Source organism: Neovison vison, chromosome 5 (genome assembly GCF_020171115.1).
Source record: "Neovison vison isolate M4711 chromosome 5, ASM_NN_V1, whole genome shotgun sequence".
In the NCBI taxonomy this organism is placed as follows: domain Eukaryota; kingdom Metazoa; phylum Chordata; class Mammalia; order Carnivora; family Mustelidae; genus Neogale; species Neogale vison.
In genome coordinates, this window is record NC_058095.1 from 71109329 (window position 1) to 71131647 (window position 22319).

Consider the following 22319-nt stretch of genomic DNA (forward strand, 5'->3'; position numbering starts at 1 on the left):
GTCGGATTTGGCAGGCAGCAAGTGGGGAGGCAAATCTGAGCAGGGTGGGTTCCCTCTCGGGAGAAGTTGTGCTGCAAAGGGGAATAGAAAAACGGGAAGGCAGCTAGTGGGTGATAGGCAGCCCAGGGAGAGTGGTTTTTTGGTAGATTTTATTTATTTATTTAGGGGGGAGAGAGAGAGAATGAGAGGAGAGAGGTCAGAGTGAGCAGCAGACTCCCTGCCGAGCAGGAAGCCTGATGGGGGACTCGATCCCAGAACTCCAGGATCACGACCTTAGGCAAAAGCAGTCACTTAACCAGCTGAGCCACGCAGGTGCCCCCAGGGAGGGCGTTTTTCACGCCCTTCCCTTCGCACTCGGCCATCACAGCTGTCCATGAGGTCCTGGCTCCCTGCCCTCAGGAGACGAACCTCAGAGAACTTTCTGGAAAACCCTGCACGCTGCAAGCAGTCAGCGCAGCGACGAGGGCGGGCGGCTGGGCGCTCACTGCCCACGGACGCGGCAAGGCCGCGCCAACGACACTGGGCGGCGCCGGGCCTCTGGGCCCCATCGGAGACACAAAATGGAGGAGGGACGGGAACCCCCTCTCTCGAGGGCGTCTCTGGGAGTTGGCGGCGTTTCCTGCCCCGGGCCAGGGCTCCCCGGAGCTCCGGCAGCTTCCCGGGAGCCCCGCCTCCCCCCCCCCCAATAAAGCCTCAGCGTCCGCCCCAGAGACCACCCGCCGCACCCATGCCCCGCCACGCGCACGGCCGCAGCTCCCACCCCCGGACCAGATCCCGGGGCGGCGTCCGGCCGCCGAGGTCACGTGGCCCGCGTCGGCCAATCGGAGCGCGGCTGCTGGTCGAGCCCAGCCCCGCCCGGCCGCGGTCGGACTGTCGGACCCGGGCGGGTGCGCAGAACGCCGCTGAGCCAGCAAGCGGTTGGGTGAACGGGGTGAGGCACCGGGTCCGCGCCGGGGGATGGGGTGGGGGGCGCCGGGCGGGAGGGGAGTGGCGGGGAGGGAGGCGGCGCCCGCCCGCGGGGCCATCCCTCCGGCCCGCCACGCCCCCGCCGTTGCGGCGCGCGGCGACCTCCAGTCTCTTTGTAGGACCAGGCCATGGAGAGCCGAATCCAGCGAGTTCGCGACGCGTTCGCGTCCGGCCGGTCGCGCCCGCTGAGGTTCCGGCTGCAGCAGCTCGAGGCCCTGCGCAGGATGGTGCAGGAGCGCGAGAAGGACATCCTGCAAGCCATCGGCGCCGATCTGTGCAAGGTACGCGCGCGGCTGGGGGCGCCGGGACACCCGCCTCCCGCCGTCCCACTTGCGGACCGCATTCCGCCCGAGCTTTTGCATTTTTTTTTTAAATTTATTTTTGATTACGCAAGCACCGTGGGAGTGTTATCTCCAGCTGTACTGATAAAGCACGTTTCCCGAAACTCTTACCTTGCTTAGTCAGCGCCTCTGATTGGAGACAATAAATAGCCAAGTGCCTTCTGGCCTCTTCCTCTGCTGTGATTGCCTTTTAGATCCTTGCCTGTTGTCTGTTGCATTGTGGATTTTGGTCATTTGTCAGCTTAATATCCCGCAACACGTTTTTCTCTGGGTCTATTTCTTGCCTTTTGGCTTATGGTTTCTTTTATAGACAGAGGTTTTTGGGTTGTCAATTGTTGCTCTGAAGTTTTCCTTCCTGACTCTGTTTTAGGCCACTGCTCCTCAAACTTGAGTCCCATGGTGAGTCACCTGGGGATCTTGTTAAAATGCAAGTTACAGTTAAGTAGGTCTTGAAGGGCATCTGAGATTCGAAGTGTGTAACAAGCTCCCAGGTGGATACCATGTTGCCTATTTTGAAACCGTACTTTTTAAAACTCATTATTTCATTTTTAAAAATTGAGGTGTAGTTGACATACGCTATGATACTAGTTTCAGGTGTACAACTTAGCTGTGCAATATGGTTTTTTTTTTTTTTTACTATTTCACCTTCTCTGAGTCCATCCATATTGTCACAAATGGCAAGATTATTTGCTTTTTTTAGGGCTGAGTAGTATTCCATTCAAGACATACCGATGCGCGCAAATGTGTACCACGTTTTCTTCATCTGTTCATCTATCAGACACTCAGATTGCTTCCGTATCCTGGTTATACTCAATAATGCTTCTGTGAACATACGGATGTGTCAATCTTTTTGAATTAGTAGGGTTTTTTTTTGGTTTTTGCCTTTTTCTTTAGATTTTATTTTTTAGAATCCTCTCTACACCCATTGTGGGGCTTGAGCTTACATCCCCCAAGATCAAGAATCGACTGCTCCACCGACTGAGCCTCCCAGGAACCCCTTAATTAGTATTTTCATTTTCTTTGGGTAAATACTGGGAAGTGGAATTGTGGAGTGGTGTATTTCTGTTTTTAATGTTGCACGCCCCCTAAAATTAGTTAATAAATCTCCTTCACATGTGGTCCAGGCACTTTTCAAACTGTGCTGGGGCTCAGAGTGAGTGAGTTTGTGTGGCGACACCTGGAGACCAGAGTCTTGGTTTCTTGTAGCTCTCTAGTTCTTCACTAACCATCCCCATCCCAGTTAAGCCCTGCTGATTTTCAAAGGCTGAGTTACAGAGGCTCCTTGGTGCGGGTCCCCAGGGTGGGGACACCTGATGTGGGGCTTGAACTCCTCCATCTTCAGGGGGGATCGCCACTCCTGTGATGCCACTGCTGATGCCACTGTGATGTGGGTCCCCATGCCCATGGTGTGCGTTTGAACTAGACCGTTTCTCTACTCCTCCCACCCCATTCCATGTAGCTTTTTCTTTATGTCTTCAGCTGAAGACATAGCTGAAGAAGAGGTGTTCTGTGGGTCTCTAGGTCATCCTCAGAGAGTTATTCTCTAGGCATTTGGAGCCTTGGAGAGGCCATGAGAGGAGGTGAGCTCAGAATTCTCCTACTCTACCGTCCTCCCCAAAAAACCTGGAACCACTTTTTGAGTAGCAAGGTGTCGGGTGGTATTTAGGGCATTAGTATATTACTGCTTTCTAGTACTATTGTTATCACTTTTTTTTTTATGTTTTATCTTTATTCCAGGGGTAACAAGACCCTGCTTTGGCTCTGTGAGACCCCCTTATTTCCTGCAAAGATCATCTTGAGGGGTAGTAACAGTAGCATTAGTAACAATGCGATATCAAATAAGGTGGCATAATTAAGATTTCAGAAAGGATGAATTAGTCATTCTGTAAACATCAGATATTTAAGTGAGTACGTAGGTATATACAATTACTAAAGAACAGTAAGGTCCTTGCCCTTGAGGGATTTAAATTTGGGAAACAAACATAGTTATAAATCAGTGTGTGATGATGAAATGTTAGGATACACGCCAGAGGCAGAATTCTTGTGATTATATTATAAAGTGTGATCAAGACAGGCTAATATTCATCAGGGAAATCTTCCTGAAAGAGGTAATACTGAATCCTGACTTGAAAAGGCCTGCATCAGGGATGCCTGGGTGGCTCAGTCGGTTAAGCATCTGCCTTCAGCTCAAGCCCAGGGTCCTGGGATCGAGTCCTGTGTCAGGCTCCTTGCTGGGTGGGGAGCCTGCTTCTCTCTCTGCCTGCCTCTCCTTCAGCTTGTGCACACAGTCGCTTGCTCTCTCACCAATAAATAAAAATCTTTACAAAAAAAAAATTAAAAGGCTTGAATCAGTAAAGAAGGATTTAGAGGGGCTGACTGTATTAGCAAGCCCTTGCTGAGGGTGTGAAGGATGTGAGTGTGCACAGTAAACCAGCTTAGTCTCATAAATGTCACTGCAGGTGTATGTAACCTGGTTTTCGGCACTCAGGACTGAGTGTCAGACTTGTGCAAGGTTAACTGGGACTCTCTTTGTAACAGAGTGAATTCAACGCATACAGTCAGGAAGTCATTACCATTCTTGGCGAACTGGATCTTGTGCTGGAGAATCTTCCTGAATGGGTTACTGCCACGCCAGCCAAGAAGAACTTGCTGACCATGCTGGACGAGGCCTATGTCCAGCCAGAGCCCCTGGGAGTCGTACTCATCATCGGAGCTTGGAACTACCCCTTTGTTCTCACCATTCAGCCTCTGATCGGAGCCATTGCTGCAGGTCCGGGGTCAGCTTCCGTCTCCCTGATTCTTCGGAGGGGCTGCTTCTCTTCCATGGGTCGTAAATTAAGGATAGTGGCTGATGAAACACATTTGCTATGGTGGTTTGCCTTGCTTTACACCAGCAACTGCCGAGGATGCAAAAATATTATTATCATAAATGTATATTTAGAAAGTGCAAAGCACTTTATTAAAGCGAAAGTACATTCTCAAGGTGGGTGGGCGGGCAGGTCCTGCGGGGTGGAACCGGCCAAAGGTGGTTTTGGGATGGGATATTAATTCGTCTGGGCTGGGAGGAGCCGTGACACACACAGGATTTTTTTTTTAACCTTTTTTTTTTTTCTTTTAAAATGATCTCTGTACCCAGCGTGGGGTTCCAACTCAATCCTGAGATCAAGAGCCGCACGCTCTGGACTGAGCCAGCCAAACAATCCTTTATTATCTTTTTTTTTTTTTTTTTTAAAGTGGGCTCCAGCGATTTGCATGGTGCCTGTATTTTGAAATACTCGGACCGTGAACCCATGAAGGTCTTAAGTCGTGCAGTGACAGGTTCCGAGTTTGGAGTCAGCCGTCCATGCTCTCAGTGGTTGTAGTTGCCGGCTCTGGTGTTGGGAGAACCATTTGACTGTATCTGATCCGTTTCTTCATCTGGCTGGGGGCTGTGGGAGTCATGCTAGCTTGGGTATGTGGTAAACGCCAGGAGATTAATTTCTTTCTTCTGCTAGATCCCAGTCAACAATGTTTGTTGACAACAAGGCTTGTTTGCCCAGTAATTCCAAGGCAAACAGGAAAGTCTAGCCGGGAGAGTGGGAGTAAAGCTAGAGGAGGAGGAGAGGATAATGGAGCCTATGATGTGAAGTTAATGAGAACCAAGGAGTTTGAGGAAGTAAGACAAGATTTTGGGGCGCCTGGTGGCTTAGTTGGTTAAGCATTTGCCTTTGGCTGAGGTCATGATCTCAAGGTCCTGGGATCGAGCCCCAAGTTGGGCTCCCTGCTCAGTGGGGAACCTGCTTCTCCCTCTCCCTTCCTTCCCCCACTTATGTGTGTGCGCATGCGTGCACGCTCTCGCTCTCAAATAAAATTTAAAAAACCAAAGAACGAAGAATCTCTTACGCTCGTTGAGAAAATGCAGAATTCAAAGCTGCCGAAGTAATGGGAGTACCTAGCCTGTATTCCCACCATGAGCGCTGTTGTGTTAAGTTTTAAGGTTACTCAAGTGTTAAAAGATGCTCTCCTGCTTTTTTTGCTTTGATTAGGAAATGCTGTCATTATCAAGCCTTCTGAACTAAGTGAAAAAACAGCTCAGCTCTTGGCCAAACTCCTCCCGCAGTATTTGGACCAGGTAATAATGTCTTGCCCCATCCTCAGCGTGTCTGTTTCGCGGTGGCCACGGGGGTGGGGTGGGGGGTGGAGAGCTATACATCTGCTCTTCCTCCTAGTGTGTGCCGTGGACTGCTGTCTGCATGGAGTTGCTGTAGGGAGGAGTCCTAATTTAGCCTTCATTGCAAGGCCTCTGTACAGTGTCGTAGCTGGAGTTGGACACATTCCTCGAGCAATCTGGAGGCTCACCGTGGGTTCTCCTTGCCGTCTTGTCACTGCCGCAGCAGCGGGCGGAACTACGATGTCACAGTAGCTGTGGTTATCTGGCCCAAGAGGGCGATGAAGACAGGATGATGTCAGGGGTTGAGTAGGATTTGGAACCAGAAGATCGAGGTTGAAGATCCTACTTCACCACTCAATGGGGGTTAATTCTTGACTGTCCCACTTGGTGGGGATAGCGAGACCCACCCCTGCCTCACTCTCTCAGAGTTTGTTGGGGGACTAATCACAGATGTTCTGTAGATGAACACATACAACTTGAAGCATTTGCTGAGCACTTGAACTGTGGAGTGAGCGAGAACTAACAAGCCCTTCTAATTAGTAGGAGATCAGGTGGAAGCATGAGGCCCCCAAGCCCGCTTCTATCTCATGCGCTCCGAGTCTTTTGAACACCTGGCTCTGTGTCCCTTCCTTGCCATCTGTTCCCTGTCATTGCTTCTTCGAGTCATGCTGCTGCATGAGATGTTCTTCCATTCCAATAGTGAGAAGAGCATAGGGCACCGAGGGCTCAGCCCAAAGCTTTGGGACCTCTCCCCAGTCCCGGTTAAGGAAACAGGCTCACAGGTGTGTGCAGTAAGGTTGCTGAGGGCCCCTAGCTAGCGAGTGACAGACCCCAGACTTGGTCCAGATCTGACTTCTAGAGCCGAGCTTCTCTCCCGTGTTGCCTCTCCCCTGCATTGCATCGAGTTGTGCTCGCTCCATTCCCCTGCCTCTTGGCCCGGGTTGAACTCTGCAGGGTTGAGTAGCACTGGAATGTTCAGCTCGAGACACTCAACTGGGACCTGTCCCGTGGTCCCCGACTGCAGACTCTTCACCAAAATCTCCAGCTCTCATGGCCCTGTCTCATGCACCTCCCCGGTGGAATCCAGCCACTTGCTCTCCCCTCTTGGCCGCCTTCACAGCTGAGCTCATTGTGGAAACCTGAGGACCCGTGCCGGTCCCTTCCACTGCAGGCGGTGGGTCTCAGATGCCATCAGACTTTGTGCTCCATGTGTCCTCTGTCAGCTCCCTCCTGCCTCCTCCCCGGCGCTGGTCCCCCTCTTTTCCTGGTGTACTGGAACGCTGCAGGTTTATGTCGAAGAAGTTGCTCGTTAGATGGGGCGATTTATTGGTGACGTCAGTGCCTCTGTTTCTCCTTCCCAAAGGAATTGTATGCCGTGATTAATGGTGGCATCCCTGAAACCACGGAGCTCCTGAAACAGCGGTTTGACCACATCCTCTATACGGGGAACACGGCTGTTGGGAAGATTGTCATGGAAGCTGCTGCCAAGCACTTGACCCCCGTGACACTTGAGCTGGGAGGCAAGAGCCCGTGTTACGTCGACACAGATTGTGACCTGGACGTCGCCTGCCGGTGAGCCTCCTTGTACCCGAGGGCTTCCTGACACCGATAGCTTGGTGTGTCCTCTGTGCCCCGGGGTCCTGGGCCTCCTGGCTCCAAGAGACATTGTGGCATTCGGGTGGCTGATGTCCCCAGGGGCAGCGGAACTCTTTCCCAAACCACCTCCTGCCTCCGCTGCCTGAAGAAATGAGCGGCAGGTCTCGACACTGCGTGGCTGTCCTTAGGAGTTAAAGAGAAGTGCTTTCTTTTCTTGAGGTTACAGACCTGCCAGGTGATCCAGGGAGGGAGTAAAGGATCGCATGTACATAGTAAAATCTTTAGATTCCCAGCAGGAAAGTGTTATGCTCGCCTCTTAATGAGTTCCTTTATTGACAGAATCAGCGACTACTCATGTTTCTGCTCAGTAACATCGTGCACCTGGGCACCAGAAAACGCCAGGTTGCAGGTGCTCCGCTAAATCAGTCTGGCTTTTCTCTCCCCTTCCGAGACGGGCAAAGAGGGCTTGGAGGCAGGCAGGCCGTGTCCAGGTTGTCTAGCTGCCAGAACCTGAGGCCTTGGGGAAAGGTGCCGATGGCAGGCTTTGATCCGCACGCAGGCATGGCTTTCCAGAGCGGGGTGGGGCTCCACACAGAAGAGGGTGGTCTTGGGGGCTGACTGCTCTCTGTATACCCGAACCTCCTGTCAGCAGGACCTACAGCTACAGCCAGGAGAACTGATGTCTGTAAGGAGCTCCCAGTGTCTCGATGTCCCCTTGGCTAGAGTCAGAGGAGAAGAGGGTGTGGGGAGGCTGCTGCTTATCCCAAAACAGGCAAGGGCTTCCCTGCTTATAAAGTACCATTTCCTGTGAGCTGGCATGAGAATGTCCCGGCTCCTCAGAGTGTACTGTGTCGATGGGAAAATGCATTCTAAGTTCCAACTGACTGATGTAGAGATAAGCTTATAAAGAAAGCATTTTTGTTCTTTTTCTACAAAGCCTACTAAGTAGATTTATGAGTACATGCTAGTTGCAGAATACTCAAATTACAGAAAAGCGTGTAGCAGATGAATAGTAGATTGAATTCTGTGGCGTTTCCATTTTCTCCCCCACCTCAGGCGCATAACTTGGGGGAAATACATGAATTGTGGCCAAACCTGCATTGCTCCTGACTATGTCCTCTGTGAACCGTCCCTCCAGCATCAAATTGTGCAGAAGATTAAGGAAACCGTGAAGGTTTGTGCTTAACACATCTGAGTCCATTGATTTCATTAAGAAACGCGTCTAATCAGCTCTGTGCAGGTAGCATCCCTGGTCCCCACCCCACCCCCCGACCCCTGCCACCTCCTGGAGACTTCCAGTAGCATATGTGGTGGAGTTAATTTATGGTTTTATTCAAAACGCTCTGGGCACCTTTCTGAGAAAGGTGTCTGCTAGGAGCAAGGTTAGGTTGGTGTTTAACCCTCTTCAGCTGTCTAGCTGATGTGTTGGAACAACTGGTTAGTTGTGGCACACGCTTTGAAAAAAAAAAAATCAATAGCTATGTTTTGTGGTTTTTTTTAGAGGATATTGGCAGTCCTCTGAAATGCAGGAAGAGGCCTTTGGCCTGTTGGCCATTGCTGTACAGTTCTTGCGTGTACAGAGGGCTTAGGAAGGCCAGTAGTTTGGAGGAGTGAATTAATCAAATATGTATTGATACTGTACTCAGTCTGGTTCTCTCAGTCTTTCAGGGTGTCCAAAGTAAAGATCTCTCTAGAAGGAATGGAGAAATGCTGTGGAAGTGGTCTGAGCTCAGCCTCACAGAAATGTAGGGTTTGGGTTGGAAGAGAGGAAGGGGATGAACCAATGTGACTGAGCTCACTGGTGGGAGGGGGCCATTTAAAGCCCCCTGGGTGGAAGAAATTTCTGGAACAGTCATAGTTCACTCAACAGATGCTTACTGAGCACTGAAAGGAAGGATTGGGGACACCGAAGAGTAACATTATGATCAGAGAATGAAAAGTGTGCCCGGGACACTTGAGAGAAGACCATGGATCCAAGCGGGTTCACTCTGGGCACAGAGGGCTGAAGGTCTGGATAGGGGACTTGGCTCTGTGGGATGGGACTGAAGATGGGGCCAGAAAAGGGGAACATGAAAGGGGTCTTGGCCAGACTTGGGGAATATGGGACGTCAGGGTTTCATGACATCCTGTGAGACTGAAAGCCCTTGGAGATGGGAGAAGACGTGCTTAGCTGAGTATGGGGATGCAGTTGGTTTCAAAGGAGTAGGATCCCCTCTGCCTTCCTCTGAGGCATTCACATCCTTAAGACAGCAGCTCTCACCTGAGGTTCTCCCATGTATGAAAGTTTCCAGTCCTCACCTTCTGAAGACTGTAGTTCAGCTGGTCTGGGGTCTCCAGTGATTCTAAGGGGCAGGCAGCCTTGAAAACCTCTGGAGCTGGGGCTCATCAGCACGCTTCTGGGGAGATTCTTAGCACCTAGACCTGGGGCGGGGGGTTTCTTGGAGCAGGGTGAACAACACTCCTCCTGACTTGAGAGTAAATTTTTTTTGAAGATTTTATTTTTTTATTTGACGGAGATCACAAGTAGGCAGAGAGGCGGACAGAGAGAGAGGAGGAAGCAGGCTCCCCACTGAGCAGAGAGCCCAATGCAGGGCTTGATCCCAGGACCCTGAGATCCTGACCTGAGCTGAAGGCAGAGGCTTTTACCCACTGAGCCACCCAGGTGCCCCCTGACTTGAGAGTAAATTGAGAGCATTCGCCCCCGGTACGACCCCCGGCTGGTCTGCAGGATGACCCTACGAACCCCGGACATCACGGAGGGTCCTCAGTCGGTGCGTCTGCCTTAGTTCTTGTGCCCAGCCTGCCAGAAGTGTAAACACTGTTAGACCACTTGAGGGAGGAGGGCAGTGATCTACAACCAGATGGCTTTTTGGGCATGGGTGGATTTTGCACTTATTAAACTGAAATAGCGGTCTTCTGTGGTGGTTAAATACACAATGATTTTAAATAGGAATTTTATGGTGAAAATATAAAAGAATCTCCCGATTATGAGAGGATCATCAACCTTCGTCATTTTAAGAGGATACTAAATTTGCTGGAAGGACAGAAGATCGCTTTCGGTGGGGAGACCGATGAGGCCACACGCTACGTAGGTAATAGAAATTGACCTTTTGCTCTGGGGACACGGGCAGTGTGACAGTTTCCGTTGACGCTATTTACTGACACTGAATAAGCTTTTGGAGACGTAATGTTTAATGAGCAGTGACACGCTGCTTTCTGGTGCTCATTCTTGTATAACCACTTAGAGCTGGTTCTGGGTCTTTACAAATAATACCACCTGTGTTGCACTGGCTTTTTGCCTTACATGCAGCTTTTCTTTTCTTTTTTTTTTCCTTCGCTACACCCTGTAACTTAACCCTGAGAAGCAAAACAGAACTCTTGTGTAATTCCTTCTGGTTTCTGGCAGGGTGCACAGCCCAGGGAGGAAATCATTCAACCACAAGTAGTTAGTGGCAGTACTGGTCCAGAAGTAATGTTTCCTTGTTTCATTTTTTTTATTTTTTTGGATTTATTTATTTATAGAGCGGGAGGGGGGCAGAAGGCAGAGAGGGAAAGAGAATTTTTTTTTTTCAAGATTTTATCCATTTATCTACTTGATACAGAGAGAGACACAGTGAGAGAGGGAACACAAGCAGGGGGATGGTAGAGGGGGAAGCAGGCTTCCTGCAGAGCAGGGAGCCTGATATGAGGCTCGATCCCAGGAGCCTGGGATCATGACCCAGGCCGAAGGCAGGTGCCCAACTGACTGAGCCACCCAGGTGCCCCAGGGAGAGAGAATCTTTAGCAGACTCTGTACTGGGCATAGATTTTACTGGAGCTTGATCTCATGACCCTGAGGTCATGCTCTGAGCTGATACCAAGTGTCAGATGTTTAACTGACTACACCACCCAGGCACCCCAGAAATGTTTTTCTTCTCTCAGGAAATGTTTTTCTTCTCTCAGGCTTGACATTGTTTACTTTGTTTTTGTGTTCTTTTATTCTTCACCAGGAGTATGTATGCCTGTTGCATTTTGACACACTGTTCTTCTTCTTCTTCTTTTTTTTTTTAAAGATTCTATTTTTGTATTTGAGAGAGAGAGAAAGCAGGAGCAGGGGGAAGGGCTAGGGAGAAGCAGACTCCCCACTGAGCCAGTAACCCAACATGGCTCCATCCCAGGACCCTGAGCAATGACATGAGCCAGAGGCAGACACTTACCAACTGAGTGACCCAGGCGCCCCCAAACACATTATTGCAAAATAACATAAGGTGACCGAGGAATGAGAGACACATTTACTCAGCTGAAGAGCTGTCCTATATGGCTTTACTTATGTCTTTTTAGCAGACAGGATGCTGCACATCCTCAAAAAACCCAACTTGAAAGAACCTAAAACCCTAGAGGATTAAAACAATGAGGAGGAAAATATTCTCACATCAGTAACAGCCTCCAAACCCCCAGTTTTTCATCTTTCTGTTTTCCCATCAGCTGTTGACCTTGGCCGCTCCTCGGCGCATCAACAGCAAGAGAAAAGGTCTTTTGCAATTAGATCAACCAGTTAACGAATGTCCCCCTGACCTGCAGTCAAGGTCAGCTTACCTGTACGCACAGCTGTGTAGGGAGTAGACCACCCCCACCCCCGCCCTGGAACGGTTCTCTGAGCCCGGGAAGCAGCGGGCGGTGGTTTCGGGGAGACTGCAGACACCCCCGTGCAGGGTGCTGGCGAGAGCCATCTTCTGCCACGTTGCCTGGATGACCTAGTGGGAAATGAGGGGGAAAGGAGGACAGAGAACTTGTTACTGGCAGGTGCCTTCTCTTTTCATTGAAGACCCGGCTTGTTTGTGGGGTCTTTGAGACCCCTGCAGTTTGGTGTGGCATGGCATGGATGCCAGGACTCTGCAAAGCCTTGTCGGCACCCACGTTGCCTGCCTGTCTAAGCCTTGTCGGCACCCACGTTGCCTGCCTGTCTTGCGCGCCTTCCCCATAGTGGCTGGAACCCTGAACTCAGGGTCTCTTGACCCCTGAAGTCCATCCTTAACCTGACAGAGTTAAAGGTCAGTGGCATCCGATGCGTGGAAGCATGCGAACCAAGAAATGGTGTCCATTTGATCCATGGAGGGGCTGTGTGCATTGCCAGAGGGACCTGCGCAGAGCGAGATGGAAACAGCCCCCAACCACCTGGTCCACGCGGATGTGGCTGCCAACAGGGTCAGACGTGAATAGACTCAGGCATCTGTATCTTCTCCTCGCTTGCCTGGGGGATCCCCAGATGCACCAGCTTGGAGACAGACACGCACGGTTCCTCCACATCAGGACTGATCTCTTCAGGACTTTTTTTTATATTCTTCAGTAGCTAATTCTTGGGCGGGATCATGAAGGGATGGATCAGTGAGCCAGAAACAAACATTAAGATGAGAGCTTGGCGGGGCGCCTGGGTGGCTCAGTGGGTTAAAGCCTCTGCCTTCTGCTCAGGTCATGATCCCGGGATCCTGGGATCCAGCCCCGAATTGGGCTCTCTGCTCAACGGGGAGCCTGCTTCCCCCTCCCCGCCGCCTGCCTGCTTCCCCCTCCCCGCCGCCTGCCTCTCTGCCTACTTGTGATCTCTCTCTGTCAAATAAACAAAATCTTTAACAAACAAAAAAAAAAGTGGAGAGCTTGGCGTTCCTGTCTTCGACTTCACCATTTCCTCTCGCTGCTTTCCTCTTCCAGCCCCAACGATCCTTACTGACGTCGATCCTGAAGCCAGGGTGATGCAAGAAGAAATTTTCGGGCCCATTCTTCCCATCGTGCCTGTGAAGGATGCCGACGAGGCCATAAAGTTCATCAACAGCCGTGAAAAGCCACTGGCCTTCTACATCTTTTCTCACAATGATAAGGTAGGCGCTGTGGAGAACGGCTCCCTGGCACGAGTCACTGTCACAGACCGGGTTCCTTCCCAGCCACATGGTCTGTTTCCTCCAGTAACAGAGTTCACTGAGCAAGGCGCTGCTCTCAGACAGTTGTCTGGAGTAATGAGGCCCTGGGGTTATGGCTGTCACCCTTCCCACGCTCCCTGGGGTCAGACCTGAGTCTTCAGGGCTGTGTCACAAGCTCTTGCGCTGACAAACATCTCCCCTGTAATTGTAAGGCTTCCATACCAGCACTGGAAGCTTCTGTGGCCTGCACTCCCAGGGCGTTCCTGTGTAAGAGCCTTTGCTCTTACCCAGTGGCATTTGTGGCCCTCAGTGGGCTGTGTGGGGCTGTGGTGTCTGTAACGGTCACAGGTACAGTTGTGAAATCGCCTTCACTTTCCTCAGTTTCTCTGTTAGAGCGAGGGGCCATACCAGTCAGGTGAGCCTGTGACGCCTATTACACCAGGGTGAGTGGCCCCCCGGCCGTGTTGCACGGCTCCCGAGGGGACCGGCTGTTGCTGAGGGACAGTGGCCTTGAGGTGGGCAGGTGGGCTCAGGAGCCATCTGGAGAAGTGGGAGAACCTGAGGGAGGGGGGGTCGGTCAAGGTCCGAGGAGTTCGCGCACGGAGGTTCTGTGCGTGGTGACACACGGCTTCCAGAGCCTGCCGTGCTGTGGGGACATGGCCTTGTGAAGGGACCCTGGATGCGTGGGCCTCCGTGAATAATGGGTTATTAATCATGGTCTGACGTGTTGAACGACCACAGGTGATGCACACAAGAGCCCTGAAGCCCAAAGTCTACCGGGCAGGGCGCACGTCCGTGGGGTGCACTGCCCAGTGACAGGGTCGCCCTTCCACAGCCCACTGTGACCCTTGTGACTTGAATTCCCGAGGCCTTGCGGGTAGCAAGGAGAAGTGACATTTTGTCAGGTGTCCTCATGCCTATTCTGGTCTTGGGCCAGCCATTTCTTCAAAACAGATCGAATTCCAAGTCTGAACACGTAAACATTCTTGGCATTTCCCGAACACTCCAGGGTACTGCCAGTCCCACGCAGTCATTCAGATCAGAGAGGGAGAAACGGGCGATGGCTGAGACCCCGAATGCAGTCTGGACTGTTCCTCGTGGACAGAAGCTTCTTGTGGCCATCAGGGGTGCCCTGGCCCAAGACAGCAGTGGAGCACTCAGGAGGCTGAGGCAGCCTCCGAGGGCCAGATGTACGTCTGAGCATGTACCTGCGATTGCACATTTGCCAAATCGAGCTGCACCTTTGGAGGCTGATGCAGGCAGCACTGTTTGCCAGAGGCAGGTGGGCGGGCCTGGGTGTGGAGCCTGTGAGTTCCCCTCCCGGCCGCGGCCTGTGCCCCGGGCGCTGCTGACCCGGAGCCCGTGTTCCCTCCCTCAGCTCGTCAGACGGATGATCGAAGGCACGTCCAGCGGCGGTGTCACGGCCAACGATGTCATCATGCACTTCACCCTCAGCTCGCTGCCCTTTGGGGGGGTAGGTGAGTAGCCCCCTAGGCCACGCGTGGCGCCAGCTGCCGGAGTCCCATGGTGGTGCAGGTCATCTGGCTTTCGGGTGACTCTGTCCTGTCACCCCTTCCGTCCTTAGTAGCCCCCAGCGCAGTCTATAACTGGTTTTGTTCCTTTCACTGATTTGCCTATATATTGGTTATTACTTGGTTACTTATGGTCCTTTTCTTAGGTTGAGAGGATTTTTAAAAATTTTTATTTTTTGGCCAAAGCCAGGTCTCAGAGTCACAGATAAGGCTCCTCTGTCTTTTTTGACGGTGAGGTAGTGGATGCCAGGTGCAGAACACCCAGAGCAGGCGGCAGTCGGGGTTTCTGAGTCCCCCCTTGCTGTCTGCTCAGGGTGGGGCGAAGTCATCCTCGGGGTCCACCCCCACAGCCCCCCAGGCCTCTGTGTGGGGTGCAGAGGAAGAGATTCCCAGTGTTTTGAGGACGTGCTCATTCTTGGGGAGGTTCCATGGACACAGCCTGGGCCCTGCTGTTTTCCTTTGGGCCGTGACCCGCCTGCCTCTTCCACATGCCAGATGACCGGCCCTGCTCGTACTTTTCCTTCAGTAGCTAGATGGTCGGCCTCTCTAATATCTTGTTGAAGTATCACCAATAATGAGTTTGTAGGAATTCTCACAGTAAGAAGCAAACAGTAAAGCCACTGTCTTAGAAGCCCAAGAGACCACAGCCTGCCACCCATGTGTGCCCCATGTCTGGTTCTAGGGTGTGGGGGGATTGCCAGTGCCCAGCACCATGCCTGGTGCACATGAGGGACGGGTTGAGAGAGGCCTGGGCTGGGGCCCAGACTGGAGCTAGTGGTGGCTTGGACTGGCCTGGTTGCAGGGGACCTAGTGAAAAGGGGCTGGATATTTTGGGCGGGGGGGAGGGGGTGTCAAGCAACAGGATTTGCTGATGGATTGAGCATGTTGTGGAGGGAGGGGCGGTGAATGAAAGGGAAGATAGCTTACAGGATGGAGGCTGCTATTCCTCACTGCCCAGCTTCGTAAAGGATTCTGTGAGACTCTAGTCTTTGCTGGCTCCCAGCAAAGACTCGGGCAGCCCTGGTGCCTCCTGAGTGTACGTCGAGTGACTTGTGTTCAGTCCCTGTTTTGTGTTTAGCATCATTGACCATATCCTCCTCTTTATAACAAAACCTTTTGCCTGCTACACACAGAAGGAATCAGGCTTCCTAGGAAAAGAGAAGAATTGAAGCTTAGATTACCCTTACTCCACTCTTTAAGCTCTGGGGTACATCCTTAAAATTCCTTTCCTTGTGCATGTTTGCATACATACGTCTATGTAAAAGCAAGAATATTTTGTTCAAACTTGTACTCTGTTTTTCACCTGTGTGTGAGAGTAGAGTGGGATATCTTCCCACGTCGGCATGGTCGTGTGTCGTGATTTCAGTAACCGACCAGTGCTCTGTCCTACAGATGGGCCGTATTTGCGTTTAATTCCTGGCATTAGGTTTTTGTGAGTCCACATTTTTCCAGGTTAGGATTCTAATACAGTTTTGTACAATTTCTGATTCTTGGGGGAAAATGTCTCAAAATATTATACTGTGTTAAAAAGGCTTAGAGCTGGTTTTTTTTTTCCCCCCAAAGTGAAATGCTTTTTTCCTCCTGTTTCTAAAAGTGATAAGAGTTTTTTTAGGGAAAAGGGCAACCACAACACATTACGGACAGCTGTAAGGCTGAAACGTAGTAGTCTCCCAGGCATAAATGCTGTCAGTGTGTTGACATATAATTTCTATTTCTCCATAACAATGTGTGTCTTTTGATGCATATTACCGAATTTCCCTATAGCTTCAGTTGTCCCCAAAATGATGTGTCAGCAGCCCCCAGAGCAACTTAAGTAAGTGCCTTCCTTGCCCCATTCTCCTGTGCCTCATGCCACCATGCCATACAGTGTATCTGCCCAGCACCCATAATAAAGAAGACTGTCCCAGAGCATGGCTTAAAAGAGGGCAAAGATTTATAACTTGCTTACTGTTACCCAGTGGGGTAACCCTGTCATCCTGTCTTTGTTGCTCTGTAGGAGCTTAGAGGAAGCAAGTGGGGGAAGAGGGCTATGGATAAACAAAGCTACATGGAATACAGGAAAAGAGCTCACGGTAGTTAAGAGTCCAGCCGACCTGGATACACATTCTGGCTTTGCCTTCTCCACCTTGGGCAAGTTGCCTGATCCTGGCAGGCTCCCTCATAGTCTCTGGAATTGGGGGCACTGATGCCTTCATACCAAGGGGTTGTGGCGAGAATAGAGTTAGAGCAGGGTCCTTGGTCTCAGTGAGAGCCACTGGCCCCGAGAGCTGCAAGCCTCACTGGACCCTTGGAGAGTGCCCCTTTTTGGCAGGGAGATCAACTTGCTGGTGAATGGGAGAGGGGTGGGGCGGGGTGGGGGGGGAGAACTTCCTCAAAGCATCATTTGCGCTGAGAAGTTAGGTGGGGATGTCCAGGACGGCAAGGAGTGCCGTGGGTTTCCTCTCTTGGGGTTCATGCAGACAGGTAGCTTGTGTCCCCTACAATGGAGCCTGTCTTGTCTGGTCCCTCTGTTTCAGGTTCTAGCGGAATGGGAGCTTACCATGGGAAGTACAGTTTTGATACCTTCTCTCATCAGCGGCCCTGTCTGCTGAAGAGTTTAAAGAGGGAAGGTGCTAACAAGCTCAGGTATCCTCCCAACAGCCAGTCAAAGGTGGATTGGGCAAAATTCTTCATCCTGAAGCGCTTCAACAGAGGAAAACTCGGTCTGCTGTTGCTGGCTCTCCTGGGCGTTGTGGCGGCTGTGCTGCTCAAGGTGAGTGCTTGCCTTTCCGGGTCCGCCCGAATGGCTGCCAGACACTCTCCTCTTCTGTCATGGGAGCTCTTCAGCTTTTAGAGATAAACTCTGTCTCTCGTATTCACTTTCTGAGTCTGGGACAGGGTCGGTGAACTGCAACCCCCAGCCCTCTTCCTGGGCAACAGCCACAACCTGGTGCTGACTTCGCGTCCCAAGAGCTCAGTGTGTGCTGCAGTGGCCATGCGGCTGGCAGGGCCTAAATGATCATGGAGGAATTATGTCAACCTCTGGTGTAAGAGTTTAAGACCCCGGGCTCTTAGATGGCTCAGTCAGTTCAGGGTCTTGCTCTTGATACCGGCTCGGATCATGATCTCAGGGTCCTGGGATCCATGGGTTCCAGTCCCTTGTGGGCTTTGCGCTCAGTGGGAGGTCCACGTGAGGATTCTCTCTTCCTTCCCCCACCCCACTGCTTGCTCTGTCTTTCTCTTTCTCAGATAAACCAATAAATCTTAAAAAAAAAAAAAACCAAAACCCAGAAACAAAAACCCAAAGGGCAAAACCCTGTAGAACTTGCTGGAGGGATTCTGAGCCATCCAGCGCTCTGATCCTTGTGGTCCTGGGTGTCTCGGTGGCAGTGCAGTTCTCGAGTGTGCCGGGCATCCGCATGGGGTGCCCATAGGTCACGAGGGGATGACTTGTGTGCTGGCGTGACTATGGCAGGGGAAGGTGAATGCTTTGCAGCCCCCATTGACTGCCCTGTAAATTCTGTCTCTGGGGGTGTTACTGTAGATGTGGGCTCCCTGAGCGGCCCATGATACCTGCCTCCCCAAGGCAGTCCATGAGTCCCTGGGAGTGACCGAGAAGGTCCAAGGGGACGGAAGTGAAGACAGACATGGGGGCAAAGCCACCGTGTTCTCTGAGCGCTCGGCTAGCCAGTCGGGGTGACACACCAAAGATAGTGACAACACCTGTGACACCATAGCCTTGGAAGGGAGCCCAGATTCTAGCATTCACTGGAAATATCTGTGTTCTTATCTGCATTTTGGTTCCAGTTTGCAAGCGGGGAGTGGCTCGTCTTCCAGGGTCACCGCTCTGGTGGAACTGGAGAGACCAGTTGCATTGGAAATCATTTGGGTTTTCTCAGAAACACAAGGCTGTGCTGAGGAGAAAGGCCCTGTTGATTTTTCTCGCAGCTCAGACTGCATTGTCCCGTAAGCAGTGACGACCACAGATCCCACGGCCCAGCTCTGTCTTTAAGAGTGAGGTAGGAACTGCTCGTTTTCTATCTCTGTGTAAAGTGGGTCGAGTCGGCAGTCTGTTGCTTGGCCCCGGGTATCAGTGTTCAAACCTGACTTAGCCATAGTTTTTAAAAGGGCCAGGGTGGCTTGCTGGGGTCTTTAAAAAAATGTGGAGGTAATGGCTCAGCTGGGTCTAGATGAAAACCACATCACTTGTAGAAAAAGGAGCATCGCAGGTGCCCCCCACCCCAATCTACTCGGCTCCCCTGGAGCTGACCCCCTCCGATCTATAGACCACATGTACACGGTGAACCCTTTGCTTTCTAAGTGGAGACCAATCTTCTAAAAAATACTCTTAAGTCATTGTTTTCTTTGGAGTTGTTTGGGTGTTTCAGAAGAAGTGTGACTTCAGAACTTGTGCTGGCAGATGGCATGAATCGAAACCCTGTGTGCCTTCGAGAGGCTCCTCCCTCTGCATCTCTCTGAGCTCTGTGGCGTGCATGGTTCTTGAGTCATCCTCTGCCCTCTTCTCTTGTCCCCAGACACCTGTCCGTCCCCAGCCCAAGAGGCACCATCTTGCTGGGGTGACCTCTTCGCATCATGGGACATTCAGGGCTCTAGGCTGTCGGTGTTCCCCACAGGGGCAGCGTGCTGGGTCCGACAGCCTGGGGTAGGCCAGGTAGACCACCTAGAGCTCCCCAGAGGGTTTGCCAGACAAGCCTTCTCTGTGAACGCCCACAGAAGCAACAGCGTATAAAGACATGTCACTTGGAACCAGGAAAATATGGCTTTGATCCCTGGCTCTGAGATCAGCCAAATTCCACCTCCGAGCAAGGCCTGTTCTGAGCCCACCCTTCGGCCTCGGCCTGCTCATCTGTGGAACAAGGGCCGCCAGCCGTGGTCTCTCTCACCAGGGAGACCCGCTTCTCACTACTGTAAGCAGATGTGTTTAGTGGTTTGGACCTTTCTGGATTCCGTGTGGGACCAGTGAGGATTTGGTTTTCTTTTCCTCTTTGCTTCTCTGCTGACTTCTCTTCTGACTCTGAGCTTCTGTTCTCTTTCTAGTAAATCACCTTTTATTTTAAATAAACAATTCTGAGCCCACGTTGTGCCTTTATTTGAGGAGTCTTTATTGGGCCTGCACTCATTTTCCTGAAATGGCTTTTCTGCATGTAATTATTTTGTCACATGCTTGGTTGTGACTTCATTAATTCATTTCACTAGAACGAGAACAGTTTTGGGACATTGTTAAATGGGAGATTGAAAGCAGTAATGATCGATTTAAAGGGAGCATGTCAGACTCGCTGAATAGAGAGGAGTTTTCTCTATGCATTTAAAAAAATTGTGTGTGTGTGTGTGTGGACACACATTTATACCAAGTCAAGTTCCAGCAAAGTGTCACAGAAACCACAGAAAGCGTGGTAGGGGATGCCGGTTTTAAAAAAAAGTTGAGAAATAGAAAGGGCTACCATTGAAAGATGAGAGAGGGGCACCTGGGTGGCTCAGTGGGTTAAGCCGCTGCCTTCGGCTCAGGTCATGATCTCAGGGTCCTGGAATCGAGCCCTGCATCGGGCTCTCTGCTCAGCAGGGAGCCTGCTTCCTCCTCTCTCTCTGCCTGCCTCTCTGCCTACTTGTGATTTCTCTCTGTCAAATAAATAAATAAAATCTTTTAAAAAAAAAAAAAAAAAAAGAAAGATGAGAGAATCAAGTATGCCATCCAAGCTTCCAGATTTCGTGTGGAGGCTTCAGCCTCCCACTCATGACTGGAGGATAGTAAGTGAACATTTTCCATTCCTGGCCCAACCCTGGGGTTGTCTCACCGACAGGAGACAAAACACCGCCTCCTCACCGCTGCCTGACTTGTTATTGTTACTTTGCCAGGAAGGTATAGTCTTTTATCCTCAGCCCAGACCTTGCTTAACATCTTAGGGAGACCAGGACCTTTTTTTTTTTTTTTTTTAAATACAGCGCATTTCGTGTCTCTGAAAATAAGAGGCACTTGGTAGAGTCCCGATACGGATTTCCTGTTCCAGGGCTGGTCAGGTGGGGTCTTAGACCAGTAGAGTAACCAGGATCCCTCTCTCCTCTCTCTAGGCCAGATACTACTGAAGAAAGATCCTATTCAAACTCCTGGTTGCCTCTACCGTATTATTCCTCTGTTAAACAGTTAATGAACCAATCATTTTAAAATCCTACCAAAAAGAGTAAGGAAGTAATGCAAATGCATCAGAATCAACCGTCAAAGTCATTGGCGTGCCCCGTGGATAAAACCTGCCATCTCAGCCCAACCCCAGCCTTCCCCTCTGTGGAGCGGGGGACGCACTCCGAGAATGCATTTTACATGGGTCACCCAGACCTTAGAGCTTGAGTCTAGGGGAGGCGAACGTGTTAGGCTAAACCCTTGGGACATGTAAAGGAGTCTTGGAACCTGCTGAGTGACTTCTTCACTCCAGTTCTTGGGACACAAGACACCCTGCCCAGGGTTATCCACAGCACTCCGCGTCCAGAAAGGTGAGGCTAGACCTTCCAGCTCTGCTTGAGTTTTGAGGCACTAGAATTGTATATGGGGGCGGGGGGGGGGGGGCAGGTGGTCCTTGTCTCTCATCCACTGGGACATGAGGACTTAACCTTCAGGAGTCAGCCCTCCTGTCAGATGGGCCACCTGACCAGTGGTCTTCCTCCTTTCTCATCCATTCTCCATCCTCTCTCCTGTTTATATTGGGATAGTCTCTTGGGGCCATCCACAAATGCCTTCTGTGACTAATACCATGTAAAACAACACCTTGTACGCCCCAGGGCTTCTGGGAAGACAAGTTGCCAATTTCATGCATGTATCATCTGTCATTCTTCCCGTGAAGGAGTTGTAGGATTCTGCATCTTCTAAAACTCTAACTGGCATGTTTAATGCTGTAATAAGGAGACTTCTAACAAGCTAACTTCTAACAAGTTAAGTTAATACTTAACTCTCTCTCAGGATCTTAAAGTTTCAAGTCAGTGGATCTTCAAGGACAAATCTGTAAGTTTCTTAGGTGCATAGCACAATGCACATAAATTCCACTTTGCTAAACTTCAGAGAGATCCCTGAGTAAGTGCAGCCTTCAGGACCTAACACAGAAAGCCACTGCCTACCATGACCAAGAGGCCTTGGATAACCAGGACTTCGGAGTTGGAGAGCTTTGGAGGGGGCTGATGGTGGATTGTTTGGAGAAGGACTCTGTGAGCCACGGCGGTCGGCCACGCTGAAGAGGACGGAGGGCACAGGAAGGGGAGCTCTCTTGAAATGGCTGGGACCGGAGACCTGAAGCAGTTCAGCCCAGTAAGAAAGACCTCAGCCTCCCTGCCAGGCCTTGGGGACTCCTGGCTGCAGGGGCCCCACCAACCCCAGAGCATGAGTCACGGGCTTGATTGCACATGCTCAGACAGCGTGTGACCTTCACGTCAGCATGAGGTGTCAAGAACTCGTCACTAGGCTAGTCCATCAGGATAATTGGTCATAAAATATCTTAGAATATCCATGTGGAATTTTTCATTTAGCCTACTAAATTGTACTTTCTGATTTCTAGTTCAACTAAATTATTGGCTTGTCTGTTGGTATATTCTGTTTCAAAATAAATACATTATATTTACTAAAACTGGCATGAGGTTTAATGACATTCTTCGCATAGAACCTCTTAGGGCCTTGGAGACAATTCTTGGGCCCTAAGTTCCCCCCACCCAACTAATCCTTTTTTGGCCTTTATCTATCGTAGGTGGTAATTATCAACTTTAAGTCCTGCTTCCTCAAATTCTTAGCCAAGATTTTCTCAGGCTTTACTTTTTAAGGGAGGGAGGGCTGTGGGGGAGGGGCTGAGGGAGCTTAAGAAAGAGATTC

At 50.9% G+C, this 22319-nt stretch overlaps 1 protein-coding gene across 3 annotated transcripts; it reads left to right on the forward strand.

Annotated features, from left to right (window-relative positions):
- Window positions 1-886: 886 nt before the first annotated feature.
- Window positions 887-22080, forward strand: ALDH3A2 (aldehyde dehydrogenase 3 family member A2). Of its 3 annotated transcripts, none has more exons than XM_044249352.1 (12): window positions 887-931; window positions 1086-1247; window positions 3846-4077; window positions 5333-5418; window positions 6821-7029; window positions 8110-8227; window positions 10004-10145; window positions 12739-12905; window positions 14323-14422; window positions 16993-17228; window positions 18404-18474; window positions 20543-22080. In XM_044249352.1, the coding sequence occupies exons 2-12, from the start codon at window positions 1095-1097 to the stop codon at window positions 20634-20636; spliced, it is 1608 nt and encodes a 535-aa protein (XP_044105287.1). In that variant the 5' UTR covers window positions 887-931; window positions 1086-1094; the 3' UTR covers window positions 20637-22080. The 3 variants fall into 3 exon arrangements, with proteins under 3 accessions (XP_044105287.1, XP_044105288.1, XP_044105289.1); XM_044249353.1 differs by having other exon boundaries at window positions 18355-18474; window positions 20543-20674; XM_044249354.1 differs by lacking the exon at window positions 18404-18474 and having other exon boundaries at window positions 20543-20674.
- The last annotated feature ends 239 nt before the right edge of the window (window positions 22081-22319 follow it).